The sequence below is a fragment of the Aspergillus tubingensis genome, assembly GCF_013340325.1.
Source record: "Aspergillus tubingensis WU-2223L DNA, scaffold_4, whole genome shotgun sequence".
NCBI lineage: Eukaryota > Fungi > Ascomycota > Eurotiomycetes > Eurotiales > Aspergillaceae > Aspergillus > Aspergillus tubingensis.
In genome coordinates this window covers 1,060,979-1,078,208 of record NW_023336278.1, presented here as the reverse complement: position 1 = coordinate 1,078,208, position 17,230 = coordinate 1,060,979, and the positions used below count along the sequence as shown (strand labels likewise).

At 49.4% G+C, this 17,230-nt stretch overlaps 6 protein-coding genes across 6 annotated transcripts; 3 read left to right on the top strand and 3 right to left on the bottom strand.

Moving 5' to 3' along the window:
* Positions 1–572: 572 nt before the first annotated feature.
* Positions 573–1,692, bottom strand: AtWU_02909 (uncharacterized protein; the record flags this gene model as incomplete). Its single annotated transcript, XM_035498022.1, has 5 exons — positions 573–616; positions 668–994; positions 1,050–1,202; positions 1,262–1,395; positions 1,451–1,692. The coding sequence occupies 5 exons, from the start codon at positions 1,690–1,692 to the stop codon at positions 573–575; spliced, it is 900 nt and encodes a 299-aa protein (XP_035353915.1).
* A 1,694-nt stretch (positions 1,693–3,386) lies between these two features.
* AtWU_02908 (class I SAM-dependent methyltransferase) lies at positions 3,387–4,550 on the bottom strand (the record flags this gene model as incomplete). Its single annotated transcript, XM_035498021.1, has 1 exon — positions 3,387–4,550. One exon carries the CDS (start codon positions 4,548–4,550, stop codon positions 3,387–3,389), a length of 1,164 nt encoding a protein of 387 aa, XP_035353914.1.
* Positions 4,551–9,999: 5,449 nt separating this feature from the next.
* On the top strand, positions 10,000–10,722 carry AtWU_02907 (beta-ketoacyl synthase, N-terminal domain family protein; the record flags this gene model as incomplete). The annotated part of the gene is made up of 4 exons (XM_035498020.1): positions 10,000–10,011; positions 10,077–10,157; positions 10,225–10,516; positions 10,571–10,722. The coding sequence occupies 4 exons, from the start codon at positions 10,000–10,002 to the stop codon at positions 10,720–10,722; spliced, it is 537 nt and encodes a 178-aa protein (XP_035353913.1).
* Positions 10,723–11,525: 803 nt separating this feature from the next.
* AtWU_02906 (short-chain dehydrogenase) lies at positions 11,526–12,596 on the top strand (the record flags this gene model as incomplete). Its single annotated transcript, XM_035498019.1, has 4 exons — positions 11,526–11,646; positions 11,713–11,823; positions 11,889–12,214; positions 12,276–12,596. The coding sequence occupies 4 exons, from the start codon at positions 11,526–11,528 to the stop codon at positions 12,594–12,596; spliced, it is 879 nt and encodes a 292-aa protein (XP_035353912.1).
* Positions 12,597–12,950: 354 nt separating this feature from the next.
* On the bottom strand, positions 12,951–14,652 carry AtWU_02905 (polyamine transporter; the record flags this gene model as incomplete). Its single annotated transcript, XM_035498018.1, has 5 exons — positions 12,951–13,483; positions 13,538–13,715; positions 13,773–14,306; positions 14,353–14,499; positions 14,548–14,652. 5 exons carry the CDS (start codon positions 14,650–14,652, stop codon positions 12,951–12,953), a joined length of 1,497 nt encoding a protein of 498 aa, XP_035353911.1.
* A 375-nt stretch (positions 14,653–15,027) lies between these two features.
* AtWU_02904 (2-hydroxyhepta-2,4-diene-1,7-dioate isomerase) lies at positions 15,028–16,551 on the top strand (the record flags this gene model as incomplete). The annotated part of the gene is made up of 5 exons (XM_035498017.1): positions 15,028–15,210; positions 15,273–15,464; positions 15,515–16,025; positions 16,103–16,245; positions 16,324–16,551. The coding sequence occupies 5 exons, from the start codon at positions 15,028–15,030 to the stop codon at positions 16,549–16,551; spliced, it is 1,257 nt and encodes a 418-aa protein (XP_035353910.1).
* Between the last annotated feature and the right edge of the window lie 679 nt (positions 16,552–17,230).

Sequence of the window (17,230 nt, the reverse complement as noted above, 5' to 3'; positions counted from 1 at the left end):
GGCCGGAGTGGAGCTCAATGCCTGGGGCACCCGCCCAATTCCTCGCTCCACGTGCGGCACGTGCGGGCAGAATGGGGACTCATTGGGGCCCACCTGCCCACTTGGCTGCCTCTGTCAGATGAACGAGAGACGCCAGTAGTAGCATGATCCCGGAGTTCTTTCGGTCCCTGGCCAGGCTCCCGAGCTGCCTTCCACTGGATACGAGGCAAATTTGCCATTTGTGACATTTGAGTTCGCCGAGTGATGAAACCTGGCTATAGCTGAAAGCCGTCCTACTGGTTCGACCAACCACGTGCCCCTTGTGCCTCGTAAGGTCCCAATCTTGTCTGAAGTTTCACAACAAAGTTATAGTATTGTAAATGAAACTGACGCGTGGCCGCACAGGAGCAAGCAAGAAAGAAGGAAAAAAAAAATATGCATTGTACCTGAGAACCCAACGCCCTCTAAACTCCTTGCTGCAGACTTGTAAACCACTGATTCCATGATAGGTTATTAGTAGATGCTATGCCTATTTTCCGAACCGCGTTTCCCGTGGGTATCATATTCAATGTTGAATGGAGTGTGTTGTATTATTATGTGGTGCTTTCCGTTAGAAATTGGCAAAATGCTTTCCGGTCTAGTGGAGCACGTTAGCAATCGCGCTGGGGATGTTCGAAGAGAAACCTACCCAAATCATCAATAAATTGGATAGACAATGTCCTCATCTGGGAGAGAATGTCAAAGTTGGGCTGCAACTGGAGAACCACCGGCTTTCCTGCCTTCTTGCCCGGATTGAAGCTGTCGATGCAGTTGATCGGAATGGACACATAACGCTTCAACTCCTTACGTTGTGAGTTGGCAAAGAAAATCATGACTTGTTTGCCGTTATGATTACGTAGAATGCGTAGGTTCTGGCTGATGCACTCTTCCCCTCGGCCCTTGGACTTCGCCTCGGCGATGCCTGCTATGAAGACCAATTTTGAACCCAGGACTAATTCTTGGAACTGCACACAATCTGCAACTGGGAATCAGCAAAAATTCGACCACTTCTAGAGTATTCTGCTACCCACCATGCCAGTCATCAAAAGTATAAGAGATCTGTGTGAGGAACACGTTGTGGGCCGATTGAACGGTTTGCTCGTCCATGAAGGAAACGCGCAGCGATGACTCGTTCGGGAGCTTTGGATGTTCAAGATGGGGAACTGGAAGCTTGGTATCGTTGACTACAGATGAATCACGACGGGTTAGCATGGTCATCAGCAGGCCCTTTTCGAACACTTACAAGTATGTATCAAAGGAGTCTGCTGACCCGGTCCTCCGCCCAATTCAACACTCTTCAAACTTCCCGTGGCATCCTTGCGTATGTCGATGCAGGTGAAGCGTAGCTTAAAGAGTTTACTACTCCGGACAAAGGAGCTGTAGTGGCTCCATCAGCGGTTGTTGTCTGCACGGGATACTGGGTAATACGCACATGGTCACAGAATGGTTCAGCGGTAAGCGGCAGGTGTCTTCGTATAAGGAGAAGCATGAAGCCTGCCTCGACCGGGATCCAATTGAAGAAGCCGTACGACTCAGCGGAGGCGGGAAAATAGGCGATGTGGCATAGCTGGGACCGGAAGAGCTCGTGGAGGAAGAGACTATGCTTTCTGGTCGAGATACGGACAGCGGAAGAGGCCAGTCCTCGGCTTCCAAATGGGCGCCTGGGTGGCTCATTGCAGATGCAAGGGACTTTAAGTAGCAACGGCCCGGACCTTCAGCTGTGCACACTGCAATGTGGCGAGTGACTGACGGGCGACGATCGTGCGGATCCCCAGGAGCTGATCAACGTGTACTAGGGTTGAGGGCACTTGCATCATTCCCAATGTCGACGAGGAGAGTTCCCACAGCACAAGCCGATCCGAAGCAGTGCAAAACGGCTGGTCTTCGCTGATTGAGGGCGAGGTTATAAAGCAAGTGCTTAGTTAGGCAAGTGATAAGGGAACGCTGATGCGGGTGCCATAGGGACCATATGCCCAGGCCCAGGGCGGGGGAACCACGGACAACGTGCTCAAAAGGCGCCCTGTGATTTGAGACTCCAGCGCGGATGAGTGGAGACACATCCCTGCGGCCGGTACACCTCGTGGTGATATGGATGGTCCGTGATGCGCTTTTCTAGTCACTGTCAGTGCTTGGAGAGGATGGATTGAAATGCTTTCACGATATCAACCCACCTATTATACGATGCTGCTTGAGGAACTCGTGGATAGGTACCCGCTCATCCTGGAGTTAGTGCCTCTGTGCGGGTACACAGACTAAAGTGTCGGTGGGTACCTCGAGTCATGGTGAGCGAGCCAGAAGCATAGATTGCGATCCTCCCAGTCTGATATTTGACTCGGCATTGCATACTCGGGCCGGCAGTAGGATGCAGGGAAGCTTAGGAATGCTGGCCAAAAGCCTATGGCGTGCATGAAGGCAGCGGCATGTTGTCGTATTGTCTGGTCGAGGCATCTCCGACAACCCGTAGTCATGTGACGTGAGTCGGATTCGCGCGGCATACCTTACGTAAATCACAAGGCGGCTTGCCAGACTAGCACGATGAGAACACGGCCGATTATCGGTGATACTCGGTCCGTTGGCATACGTGGGTTCGCAGTCCCCCCATTGACAATCATCGCAGAAGAAAAAGTGGTATTAGTCTATGTACTTCTATACGGACAGCCCTATCTACATGGGGTATCCTAAGATCAAAAAGAAAAGAAACCATATGCGAAGACACCAAAAACACCGGCTAGGCTTCGCAGAGCTGAACAGAAATACAACGCAGGATGGATGCAACCCAATTGACCAGGATTAATGCAAGCGAGCGAGCGTTGATAATAAAGAACTGTGTAGGCGCTCTGCCATGGGGTCGTGAAATGGGTATGATCCGCAAAGCCGCCAGAGATTATAGGGTATATAGATGCGAACCGGAAAAAACAAACATCTTCAGAACCATGTCAGAGAAAGCCGATCGTACAATCGTACCATTGATGGACGCTTTGTGCAGTGAAGCTAGCGTGCGATGTTGGGACATAAGCAGGCACTCACTTTATGGACAGAAACACGTCGCGGCCACAGGACCGGGAAAGATACGGCGATCAAGTCGACGCGACGAACTTATATGTGCCAAAGTTGAGTGACATATTCTGATCATCAGCATAACCGCAGAGAGAGACGCGTTAGACGTGAAACATCCAACCGCGGGATACTGCATGTGTGGAAGCGTCCCATCCAGCTATCACCGTTGGGGTCTCATTGAAACCCCAGCCCACAAACAATGGTCTGCTTCCTGGATGCAGGGGCGGTGACCCTTTTACACGTGGATGAATCCTCGATGTGCAGCAAATGACCAAATCCCTTTACCCAGTCCCGTTCTTAGTGTGTGTAGTTTATTGAAGAGGCTTCTGGGCGATGATGCGATAACTGGTTGTCACAAGTCGCATGGTATCCATCTTGATGAAAGCCTCGCCGTCGAGACACAAGCGGTTGATCAGGGTCTTGAAGTGGCGGGGCAACACGTGGGTCTTGACCAGTCCCAAAATGACCTGGCGCATGGAGCGGAAGTAGAAGTCAACCTTGTCAATGAGGGGCGCCTGCAGACCTCCAACACTGGCATTGTCGGAGCGGACGACAGAGAAGCCGGCATCGGTAAGGGCCTTCTCGAGACTTTCGGGGGTGGGCGTGCCAACAGCACCGATCAAAGGCTTTACGCGACGCATGAGTTCGGTATGCTCGGGGTTGCTCGGATCGTAGTCGGGCAGGCTAACCCAATCGAGGAGGGAGATCTTGGCGCCGGGCTTGACGACGCGGTAGATTTCGCGGAAGAGGGAGGGAAGGTCTTTGCACAGACTGAGTGCTTGGATCTGGTAGAAAGCGTCGAAGCTAGCATCCTCGAAGGGCAGGGGAAGGTTGTTAAAGTCCTGGACAACGAAAGAATTGTTGTTGAATCCGAGCTTCTCATTGTAAGTCTTGGCCTGGCCAATCTGATTGGGATCGATGTTGAGTCCCGTGACCTTTGCGCCGGAGTATTGCGTCATGTGCGCGGCCACTCTTCCGCGACCGCAACCCAGGTCCAACACGTGATCGCCGGCGCTTAGGCCGATATCCTGCGCAATCGATTCCTCGTACAACAACTGGTTCTCCAGCACGGTCGCCTTCTTGCTCATAAATGGGGGGATATACATCTTCTCCACGTCGCCCAGCGCGCACAGGTGGTTGAGCACTCCATAGTACGCCTTGAGGCAGTCGCCGACCTTTGCCTGATAGTCCGGACCTAGCGTCTCAATCATCGCTTTCTCGTCAGACCAGTCGAGATTGTAGATGACGTAGGATGCCATGAAGTCATCGACCTGCTTGGGGGTGAGGTTGTTCAGATACCGGAAGGCCTTCCAAAAGGTCTTCCATCGCTTGGGCGACGCCGAATTGTGCAGATCAGGGCGAGTTTGGGGAAGCTCCTTGTTGGCGAGCTTCTGCTTCTCAACAGCGTCCAGGGAGCTGCTCTCGGAGCTCCGGCCGGACTGGCGCGACGCCAAGACGGTTGTTTGGGTATCCATTTCTTCACGCTATAAGATTAAGAGCTTGATCGCGGCGTTGACAGCAACAAAAAACAACGGCAACAGCAACAGCTGGAAGCAACGACAGCAGTGCGAATTTAGGAGTGAGGGAAGTGTTTTGGGGGAGGGTGGATTGGTGACAGGGCAGTGGGTGAGAGACTAGAGACGGCGGTTATTTTCGTTGTCCAGAAAGTGCCATGCCAGAGTCGCAATGCGATTTCTCCCTCTTTTTTTTCCCTCGATAGGATGGAAAGGCGGGGCTAGGCTTTAATTTATAAGCACTGCAACGGAGGGAATTTTTTTTTTCTGACTCCTCTTTCCTGTAACAGTGAGGTGCCTCTGCAACGGCGCTGGGCGGCGCCATCGGGGGGGATCTTAATAATATTGATTGATTTGCCGTATGACCTGCCATGGGAAGTTAGCGATGGCCACTGTGGATTAGCCATTGTCACCGGATCTGGAAAGCATCGGAAGAGTCGGAAGTGGCAGGTCCAGAGCAGCACGGGAAGGGACGGCAGCGACGAACCGGAGGATGGAGAATGGAGGAGAGTCATGGGCGATGCGCGTTGGCTCTGGCTCCGTTGTTTGGGATTTGCCTTTGGAGAATAACGGCTACCACTACTTGGACTACGGCGGCAGGGTCATCTCCTCACAGGAATCAGCCCCCCCTGTTAGTTTGGCGGTAAACTATTTGCTGGGAGAGGAGGAGGAGCTGTCGCTACTACGCACGTTAACTCTTAGTTTTCGACTAGATTATCGACCCTGGAATGAGTCAAGGGTCTGCCGGCCACATCACGGACCTCTTCTCCCCTCTGATCACCAGAGCTACTGTGATGCCACTGGGATGTACTGTACTTCGGATAATTTGTTCACCATTAATTGACTGCAAGCGAGCCTGACAGTAACAACTACACTTAGACTCCCGGAGTTTTACCAGCAGAGCCGTTGCCTAACAGCTTGACTGGTAACTAATAGTGGTTGTCTTCATGGAGTGATGCGATGGTTCAGGGAGCTGCTAGTGTTGGAGCTAGTAGAGAATTAGTGTTGTAGAGGAGCTGGGTAACCCACTTCCCAGGGTACTTACTGTGTACCACTACCACAGTACATAATTTCTTAGCACCCACCACTACCATTGACTAGTGCCGTGATCCGTCCAGGGTGTTTTGCTGACGGTGTCCACCAAGGCTATCAGCTCTCTAGTCTATACACCGAGCCCGAGCCGTTCGTTTATTTGTTCCTGGCGCGCCAAGCTGTCTCCATCGCGTAGTGGAATGCAAAGGCCCATTCACGGATGAGCTGATCAATGGGCACCCGCCGTGCAAAATGAGCACGGCCTTGGCAATCAATGCTTACTTCTCCTCACAAGCAACGCTCCCGAAGCCGGACCACTTCGAATTATGATCTCGAAGGCCTTCATACCCAAGTTTTTATGAGCCAGACTAAAATTCGCTGCTTGGTTTGCCAGTTCCGCCTACCTCTGCCCTATAGGGATGTTGCCACGGCTTGGCTTTGAACGAAGGGGCGATTGTTTGAAGTGAGGAGCTATTGACGATCCATTTGTCGGTTCCCTACCTACGGAGGACAATGATAGGTATTACCCAAGAGTTTCTCGATTATCCCTCATGTTCAGGCCCTATGGTTCCCGAGTGGTCTTGCAAAATTTTTCTTAACGATCGCATCTTTTTTTTTTCTCGAACCAGACGGCTTCTGACTGGATCAGGCAATTCACCGCGCCTCGGACTTCCCACCCGAGCATCCGCCCCACCCGCGCCTCGCTCTTCTGGCCGTATTTCCGTTAAACTCTTCATCTCGCTCGTCCGCTGGTCTTCCGTATCCGTATCTCCTGGCTCCGGCCCATCTCCGTCTCTCTGGCCTCCTGTGTCAGACTTTGTCTTGGTAAGAAGCGTTCCATTCTTCCTATTCTTCTAGCGACTTCTAGGGTCCCTCGGATCGGGGTTTGCGGCACGTAGAAGGCAAATTCCCGTTGGTGTTGGATTTTGAAACCTTTTTCACCGATCGCCTTCGTCGTCATCAGCTCGTGGAGACATACTCGAAGTCACTGCGCGATGATCACAAGGTCATCCACAGTTTAATGCGGAGGGGAAGGGAGATTGGCATGTTCTCAATTCTCACTGCCAGCCAACCGTCCGGGGATGTTGGAGACAAGAGATCTCGTCGTATTTACCTCATGTAGCATGGATTGACAGTCGCATATACTTAGTCGTGGGATGCAAGTCCATCCTGCGGAGTCGGCTAGATTGATGGATTGATTACTCTTACGCGTGTAGGCCAATCTGGAAATGACGTGGCTGGCCTGGCCTGGCCATTATCACACCCGTTATCCTTGCTCGTGCAGGTGCAGCCCAGTGGTCCGACCTTTTCTTTGTCCCTCGTGTGTCATGCCGTCATGGATCGTCGCACGCTTTGATACTACGTGGGACAACAAGAAGAGGCGGATTCTTCCGTCTTATGTGGTATTCGCAATGAACATCATGCGCTTTTTTTTCATTGTTAGTGCCTTTTTCTCCCTTGCGCTATATTGACAGTACCCACTTCGCTCCACTCTGGCTCCGACTCTATCCTCCAGCGCGGCAGTCACACCAACAGTAATCCTTGAGAGAGAGAAACCCAGAGAATGCATGCTTTCGCTTAGTGTCGCTCGTTCTCTCGTAAGCCCGAAGATAGACAAATTACCACGATAATCAAAACCAAATTTTATCAAACAAAATATTATCACCAAGGAATAAATAAATAAATAAAATAAAAACCCTACCCTCACAAAAAACACACCAGCACGTGACCACACTGAATCGGCAACAATTTCCGCGTTCCTCCGTACCCTTCATGACCATAGAAACATCACCACCACGACAAAGAAACCATCGAACCCAGGTGTATAGCATCAAAAGTCGTCCAAATAAGCTTATATTTAAAGCCCAGCCCTCCCCGAACGCCTACAGCAAGCCATCCTCCAAACGGAGCGCACAGCGAGCAGGTTCCAGGCCCACTCTCGCCATTAGGCAGCCAGATATTTCCCTCCTACTATCCTAACTACTGGGTACATCACAGCGGGAAAGGGTAAAGGAGCAAGCGCCAAGATTATTCTCGAACCTCAGATCAGCTGTTCGCCCGCGCTGCCGGGTGGCGACTGCTTTGGGGGGAACTTCCATCTATTATTCGTTCGGTGGGTTGTGGACGGGAGGGTCGGTGGTGGTGGTGGTGGTGGGATTGCCCTCGTGGGTACCGGTGTAGTACTTCTTCTTATGGGATGATCTCGGTGTACTGAGATGTACCTCCCTGTAGAAGGGCAGGTGTTGTTAGTAGTAGGTTTCTGCTGGGTTCGGTGGGCAGGTAGGTGTGGATTCAGGATCTACTCCGATGGGCTGGGTCCTACTTACTTTACTGACTCCGAGTCACCTTTGTTTAATTCCGATGGTTGATCCTATTCGTGCGTGCCTTGATCCTGCCTGCTGGTGATTAGTTAAGAAGGTTCTTCTTTTTTTCTTTGTCTTATCTAAGCTCTTGCTGCTTTGTCGGGTACTAAGTACTAGATGCACGACCATGTCGGGATGTCTGGCCACTCGGGAGACGGATTTATGGGTTTTTAAGCTTCCTGAATAAGGGAGAATATCCAATAGTAGACTAGAATGCTATTCTTAATGCTTGAGTGGGAGTGCTAGACCTAGTGATGTGCTTTTTACCCTGTATTGATGCCCTAGGAACATGTCGGATGTACCGGCAACGATAGCGGAGTTTGATGGATGACAGCTAACCTGACATAGAAATGCAGATCATCCCGAAAATGCCGTTAGTAGGGGTCCTAGAGCTTGAAGTTTTAGTCATAGTAGGTTGCTTTTAGCTGTGGGTTTGTACCAATAGAACGGCAGTTGGGTCTTCCAGCTGTAGCAAGTAAGTAGCTCCCGCGGCAACATGAAACATGACTCGCGAAAATCAGTGTACAAGAAGAGTACAAAGAGATCAGGTGACCATGGCTTTTGCCTCTTGTGGTGTCTGCAGATGTTGCATGCCTCCACTTTGTCTGACGGTTTTACTGGTCGTCTCATATGTGCTTCTCTTTGTTTCGTTCTGCAGGATTTACCGAGTACCATTTTTGCATTTGCTTACAGGGTGCATGTTAGCTGAAAGCATATATTTTTGATCTTGTTATAACAAACTTGTTATTTGCACGGCACAGTTGTACCTTGCTGGCAAATGTTTGTTCGATGCCACTAATGGAGCATAGTAGATTGCAGTCGCCAGAATCAGCTGACAAATCGTCAAGATGCTCGCACACAGTCTATCTAAAAAGTCTTGCAGCTCAACATTTGTAGCTCAAATTTACTAATTCTTAATTCCAACTATTCATTAGACTTACTCTGCCTCATTCCAAAATAGCAGTGGTAGTAGAGAGCGATGTTACAGGCTTTTACACATAGTCTTTTGGGTCGTGAGAATAGGCTCCTACCAAATACGACGATACATCAATAATCCTTTTTTCCTTCATGTGTCCAAGTCTAACATACTTTGTCAGCAACCACGAGAAACTGGTTGATTGGGCCGTGAATTGTGGCTGATGATGGTGATGGTGACGTTTTGCTGTGAGGATCTGGTCTGTCGGAGATACCCAGGGATCTTACCTACGCAGGATCGGCACTATCCCACAAAAACAACAGGTAGGTAGCCTACTACGCATCTGCGCCTATAAAGGATCCCCTCTTTCTGATATTGAAGTAGCAAGCAACATCATTATATTAATCAGTTTAATCAAATCTTTCATTCATCTCTATACGGTCCTCAACCTCACTATAAATTCACACAAGAAGCTATAGTATACTTTGTGAAGACGAGTTACTTTTGTCATACACTGGAGTAATTATGCTTTTATGCGGATGCCTGGAATTGTTAATGCAATGTATACCAGTGACAGATGGGAGTACAGTCGTGAATAACGCGACAGCCTTCCTACTATATGCCTATGGAAATGGCTAAACATACATAAAGCTCAGTATTGATCCGAGAGAAGGCCCCTTTCCAGCTAAGCAACCATGGCCGCCGGAGGCATGACCACTGACTCTCATTCTACGATCCGCCTTGGCAACCTATATACTCAAATATACGTATAGCACGGTATATTATCACGCTCATTGATGGAATTCACACACTCAACCCGTTTACCCTAAGCCCCGAAACAAACAGATCACCGTGGTGAAGGGGTACACGAACCCTTTTGATAGAGAAAGAACACGAGAGCACCTTCCTTCTCTTGCGCCAATTTAAGCTACATTCTTCATCATATTTCTGAAACCATCCTTACACTCTACTCATCACCGTTTCATTTACCTATTATTTGCTGCACGGCATTACACTCGCTTGAATATCAGCTATATCCTTATACACCTATAATCATCACACTCCATCCACCAGACGTCGGCGATCCTCATTTTTAATCATGCCTCCTAGAGTGAGAAACTCCATGTGCTGTTCTTTACCAACTTATCCGCAAACTCTGGCTCATATTTTCTCCAGAGATCCTACAAAAAGAGATATGAAACAGACCAGACCGATCGTCCAAGAGCGCCTATCGAGAATATGACCATGGCTGACGCGGTATGCCACGCCATTCTATCTATACATTGAAACCAGCTGCTCATGTATGCATCATGGCAATATTCAGGGACGTGAACTACAGCGACTCACCAGAAACATAATGCTCGCTAAACGAAATATAAAGCGCTGGGAATCGGAGCATGAGGAACTTATCGCCCGTTTCTATAATACCAAGGGAAAGATAGTTGTGCCACCAGGAGTTGCTGAAAAGGCCAATGTGATAGCTCATCATGGCGAGAGTAGTGGTGAAGGCTCTACGCTCGAGGGTGGTACAAATAAGCCTGAGCAGACTCCACCGAGTTCCGAGAGTGGCGAGGTCCTGGGAGAGGCCAAAATGGACGTGGATGAGGACGCACAATGTGAGAAAGCCAATTTTGTTGTTGGCAATGCTGATGGTCGCTTACAGGAGGTAGCTACGACTGCTACCACCGGTTGCGATGATCAGCTTCTTCCGGATTCTGGGGACGTTGGGTGTTTGGACGACTTGATGGACTTGTCGGATGGACCGAAGGGGGAGGCGGATTGCTTGGGTAGTGCCCTTGGGTCGCTCAAAATTCATGTTTAGGTTGCTGGGTGAGGCCTGTACTGGTTTGATATGGATTGTTGTTGTTGGAATAAGTTGCAGCGGCCTATGCTGGAAAGAGCAGAGTGTTTGTCAAACCTTAGTGGCTTTTGCTAGTGTCATTGTTGACGTCTTGAACCCTCATAATGCCTCATGAGATGAAATACCAGTTATCTACCTATAGTACTTTACTCTATGTCTGAAGATCAGAGAAGGTAGAAGCATTACTAGTAGCTCAAAATTCCTATTGTTGCGATGGCGCTTCCAAGCCGCACCGCAAGTATTGTCCATGACATCTCGCACCGGAGGGAAATAAGATACAAAGAAAATAAAAAAGGATGCATATAGAAGAAGACACCACACAAATGCGAAGACATGCAGTCCAGAAGAAAATCAACTTCAGGACCAACTCGAAGTCCGACCATACCATAACTCGCGGTCGGGCCGTAAGCTGCACCCTTCGGCACCGGTGGGGATAAGCGGATAGGAACTTGAGGAGTGGGAACCAAAATCTCTTGGTTACTCCACTTTACGCAGTAGCTCAGGCAATGGGGATTAGGCGGGCCGCATACCCGCCGTGTCCAGTTTACGTAGTGCCATGCGTATGACGGAGCACAGATGCGACATGCACATTGGGGGAAAAGGAAGTACAGTAAGTACAGTAGTAGTGAGGATAACCCCTCATTATGCGGGGTTAGGAGTATAGAAAGACACTGGGTTCTGTGATTCCACTTACACACAACAAATAGCCTCTGTTGACCTGGGATTCACCACATATTCTCTTTTCTGCATTTTGTCTGCTCATCATGGCCATGAAAAGCGATTGCAACGTCCACAGCCCTGAGTTCCGTGAAGCAAAACCCTCGCAGGGAGATCCCTCTCGTCCTGTCGCTGATCTCTTTCGTCTTGACAATCGCACTATCATCAGTATATCTCTTGGATTCCGTATTTAGTGTATTGCCTGGATCTGCTAACAGCAACTCTTCCATACAGTCACCGGCGCTACCGGCTTCCTAGGCACCACGCTGGCCATCGCGATCCTCGAAAGCGGCGGTGATGTCGTCTGTCTTGATCTCTCACCCGTCCCGAATTCTCCGGATTGGAGTACGTACTTCCCCATCTTAACTTAATCAAAGAGGGGAGTGCCTCTAACTAGCGTCTGATTACAGATAAAGTCGAAGCCGCCGCGCAAACTCACACCCGCCAACTAACCTACTACCCCCTCGACGTAACGGACGAATCCGGTGTAGAAAAAACTTTCACCCAGTTCATCCCTACCCTGCGATACCCGCTCAAAGGTCTTGTCGCCTGCGCAGGCCTATCCAGGAATGGCCCCGCAACCGAATTCCCCGTCTCATCGTTTCGCCGTATGCTAGATATCAATGTGACGGGAACGTTTCTCATTGCGCAGGCGGCGGCCCGGGAAATGCTCAGGACGAATACTACCGGCAGCATGGTGTTTGTGGCTAGTATGAGTGGCTATGTGTCGAATAAGGTTGGGCCAATGTTTTCTCTGGTTATGTGAGAGAGTGGGCTGACATGGTACTTGGGAATAGGGCGTCGATACAGCCGGATACAATGCCTCCAAGGCGGCCGTTCATCAACTCACGCGGTCTCTAGCTGCTGAGTGGGGATCGAGGGTTGGAATGCCTTTGATTAGGGTCGATTCGCTCTCACCTGGGTATATTCGGACTGCGGCCACCGCAGAAGCGCTTCAGAAGCCAGGGATGGAGAGCCAGTGGGTGGGTGATAATATGCTGTTTCGGTTGAGTACGGCGGATGAGTTCCGGGCACCGGTGCTTTTCATGCTTGGGGATGGGAGTAGTTTTATGACGGGTGCGGATTTGCGCATTGATGGGGGGCATTGTGCGTGGTAGGGAGGGAGGGGCTTATCTGTGTTTGGTTTAGCATGGTGTGGTATGGTGAGGTATTTAGAGGGGCTTCAAGTTGGAATCGTATTCTGCTTTTGTTATGAAGCAAGAGCTCTGTTTGTTCTAAACTATAAGATGGGTGACTACTTACAAACACAAAAGGCACGAGGACGTAGTCACCTGATTATAATGAAGTGGTTCCTAGCCGCTTTCCTGACGAGAATGAACGCAATTAAATTCCGCCTGACACCCATCTATCGGTTTAGTGATACCTTCTATCCCTTAACACATGTCCCAAAACTCGGGATATATCCAGCTTCACCATGGCTGATCTACCCAAACCCAAAACGCAACTCCCCGTCAACTTCTCAATCTACGAATCCCCATCTGCCTCACCTGTCTCCCAAATTCCATGAGGACTAACACACCTCCAAAAGCTGGGAGCGTAATCAGCCCAGCAGAGCCGAACACCCATCCCGGACCAACTCTATCGTTCCATGGGGCGATGAAGACAGCCGAGAGAACTCCCAAGATAAGCCTCCAAACTCCCATCCCTGCCGACACCTCTGAAACGTGGTTCGGGAAACATTCACAGAGATACGTCATTGCAACCGGGAGAAGGGAGATGGCACCGAAAGTGAGGAGAAGAAACCCGAGTGCCAAAAGCACCCAATGGTAATGGTACTCTAAACTAGCACCAAATAGGCCAAGGCCTATGGGAAGCATTATCACTGGGACCCAGAGACAGTGAAGCCGGTATTCCGGGCGCCATTCTGTAGGTTCAATATCCTGCGACTTGGACTTTCGGTGGAACAGGTATAAAGGAAGTCTGTCGCTGATGAAGTGGCCGTATAATTCCGCGAGTGCGGTGCCGATTGCTTGGGTGAGCGTGACTGTGGTTCTCAGGTTAACGGTCGAAATGAATTAGGGGGAGACTGGGGACGTACATGAAGCCATCGAAATCTTTGACATTGCGTATCCACCTTCGTCTCGAGGGGCTTCAACGAAGGTGACACCGAGGACAATGGCCATTGAAGCAAAGCCAAAGTCTACCATCATGAAGAAACCTACGATTATTGACACAGGAGAAAAAGACACTAGGAAGATATCCAGAAGAATGGATGCCTTATGAATATCAGCCTAAGTCACGAGTGCTGATGATGCGGTAAGAATAAGACTCACCATGTTCTTCCAGCTTGCTCTAAGCTGTGGTGGAACCGCTCTTCCACGGATATACATGTTCCATTTTTCTTGTGTAAAGGATTGCCGCACTTGTTCTCCCCCCGCAAATGCTGTCTCTTCAATAAAGACAAGGATCAACAGAGCCAACACCCCATTCATGGGTACAGTATACCAGAAAGAGATAGGCCACGAAGCTCTCGCATCAACATATGCACCTAATGTTGGGCCAATTGCAACCCCCAAGAGGAAGGGGATATGAAGTATATGCAGACATTTACCTCGCTGATGCCGAAAGTAAGTCCGCAAGACGAACTCGGAGCCAAGGACTAAAGGTACCCCTGCGCAGAGACCGGCGAAGAGACGAGAGATCACGAACGGAATGTAATCCGATGGACTAGTCATCATGGCAGACCATACAGAGCTGAAAAGGATGCCTATGGTTGACCAGAAAAGACAGAAGCAGGAGCCGTACCTACGGCTAAGAGGGACGACTAGGATAGAGGAGACCATTATCCCAATGAGCCCGCATGAGACCTCTTACTCTCAGTAACATGTTGCTATATTAATGTGTGTTACTTACGGAGAGAGAAATCTGAGTAGCCGTCTTGTGATACAGGGGTGCTTGGAGATATGATCCCTGCATGTTCGTCATAGCAGTGGCTTGACTCGAAAAGCAAGCAATAGCCCATATCGAAAGTACACGCGCCTTTCTCGAGGGCTTCCAGTTCTAGTTTCGTCAGATTTTGTTCGCTCAAACTCTTGACAAAGAATATACCAAGGGATCATTAGGGTCGTCTGATGGCTGCGGGTCGAGCACGAGCCCCTCAGGGGTGGTTTTGAGGCCATGAACAACCTCCTGGGTCTTCTCCTCATCGAACATTGTCGCAAAGTTGGTGGTTGAGAGATTGTATCCTGCTTCGATCGAGATTCATGATGGCGGTGGTGCTGGTGAGCCCCTTGCATCTGAAGATACTAAGATTTGAAGTTTGACTTCGACTAGCACCATATTGTACAGATAAGATATCTGTCCCTTGATTGCAGGTCTCATCGCGATGAAGTTACTTCGTTGCTATCGGAAAAAAGTTAACAATGAACAATGCATAGGTCGTGCAGCTGGTCCGAGCTCCAGTCCCCTCTCGAGTCGCACTTGCTGCAGTGATACCCAAGCACCCCTCATTCAGCATGAGATAAATATTCTCCTGTTCGTAAGCTTCTAAGCTCCTACCTGTCACTAGAATTAACTTCTTAAGGCATAATGACCCTAACCGAGACGCCCTTCACCATCGACAACCTTCCCTACGGTGTAATCTCCACCGCGGAGACACCAAATCCGAGATGCGCGACTGTTCTGGAGGACGATGTCATAGATCTGAGTGCACTTGAACAAGATGGATACTTCAAGTCGATTCCGGGATTCAAAGGCGAAGTCTTTTCAACGGTATCTGATAGACACCAGTCCCTCCTTGATTTTCTCATAAACAAGGCCTAATCTCTCTACAGCCAACTTTGAACAAGTTCGCCTCTCTTCCCAAAGAAGCCCACGTACAGACCAGAGCAGCGCTTGTCGACCTTCTCTCCGACAATGATATCCGCAAGAAATATGCTATTCCCCTCTCAGAAGTGCAAAACCACCTCCCAATGGAAACCAAGAACTTCAGCGACTTTTACTGTTCGTTCGAACACACCAGAAACGTACGTCTACCCCATCATTATTCTCTACATCCAGACACTCATAACACCAGTGCTCCGAACTCTTCTCCATGAAGCCACCAGCCTCATGGTTTGTCATTCCCTCTGTCTACAACGGACGGCAAAGCAGTCTCCGCATCTCCGGTACTCCCATTCGACGGCCTTGGGGCGTGACGCTCGACTCCAACAAACCCAACGATCCACCAGCCTTCAGACCCAGCGCACGCTTCGACTTTGAGTTAGAAATGGGCGTTTACCTATCCCATCCACTCCCCCCAGGCGAGATCCTCAACATCAACAACGCAAAGGACCACATCTTCGGACTGGTCATCCTGAATGACTGGTCTGCAAGGGATATCCAGACATACGAGATGGCACCACTGGGCCCATTCCACAGCAAGGGCTCGGGAACGAGCATCTCACCATGGATTGTACCTATCGAGGCACTGGAGGGGTCACACTGTAATGCGAGGGTACAGGACCCGGCACCCTTGAGACACCTAGCATGGAAGGGCAAGGAAAGCGAGGCAACATTCGACATTGAATTGAAAGCGAGGGTTATCAGTAAGACTTCCCCTCACCGCTCCTTGTCATCGTCCCCGCCTTGGCCACCATGACACACGATACTGAGAGATACACAGGGAACGGAAAATCCTACACTGTCACAGAAACAAATCTAAAGGAGCTTTACTGGACTCCGTTCCAACAGGTTACCCATCTCTGTAGTGCAGGCGAGGGTCTCTCAACCGGAGATATCTTCGGCACGGGCACCATAACCAGCGATGTATGTAACATCCCCCTTGTTCTCTACCATCATATTACTATATAGATTTATACAACACTAACTAACAACCAATAAAAGCGCCTCAACGCCCAAGGCGAACAAATCGGAGTAGCCTGCCTCCTAGAGCGAGGACTGAAGAGAAATATCCTCTCCGAAGCCAGCAAGGACGGACTCGAGTTCCTTGCAGACGGAGACGAAGTCATCATGGAAGGATGGTGCGTTAATCGTCTCACGGGGGGTAAATTCGGGTTTGGAGAATGTCGTAGTACCATCCTTCCTGCTCTGAGGGAGGGGTCCTGGGAGTGAGTGCTAGTGGCCTTATTACACAATGCGTCAGCCTTAATGGATGGATGGATAGATGCTATCTACCTTCTTAAAAGCATTTACTCTCTGTCCCATATGGGAGACACGAACTGATCAGACTTACAAACTCAGGAATAGTACCTGAGTAAATCAAACAATCGATTTCTAATACTACTTAGTATATCTCAATATTTCTAAGTCTAACCATTGATGAGTAGTAGAACCACAAGGTAAGAAAAAAAATCCTCCGAGATAGTTACTTAGTACTCCTCCGACTAACATTTGAATTAACCTTCCTCTCCCTGTCTAAGTACTGCTAACCCCCTTGCTGACTAGGCTGACATTAATCTCCTCAGGCAAAGACCACCCACCAGCGAGAAACAGAAACATCTTGGCATCGTGGATAAAAGAAAATTGGATGGAATCTTGATGAAGAACAGGTGACGATGAGTATTATATAAGGATAAGTATCAAAATAGAAAGATGAAAGTAGATACTGTATAATAATAGTAATGCCTCAATACCCATTTCTCTGTGCAACACGCTACTCGTCCATTATGAGATAGGAAAAGTAGAAAGGGGGTGCGGATCAGGAGAGGAGAGGTCGAGTGTCAAGCACGGCTTTATTATTGGGAAAGGAATGAATTTTCTAGTATGGAGGTATTTTTTACGAGTAGTATTT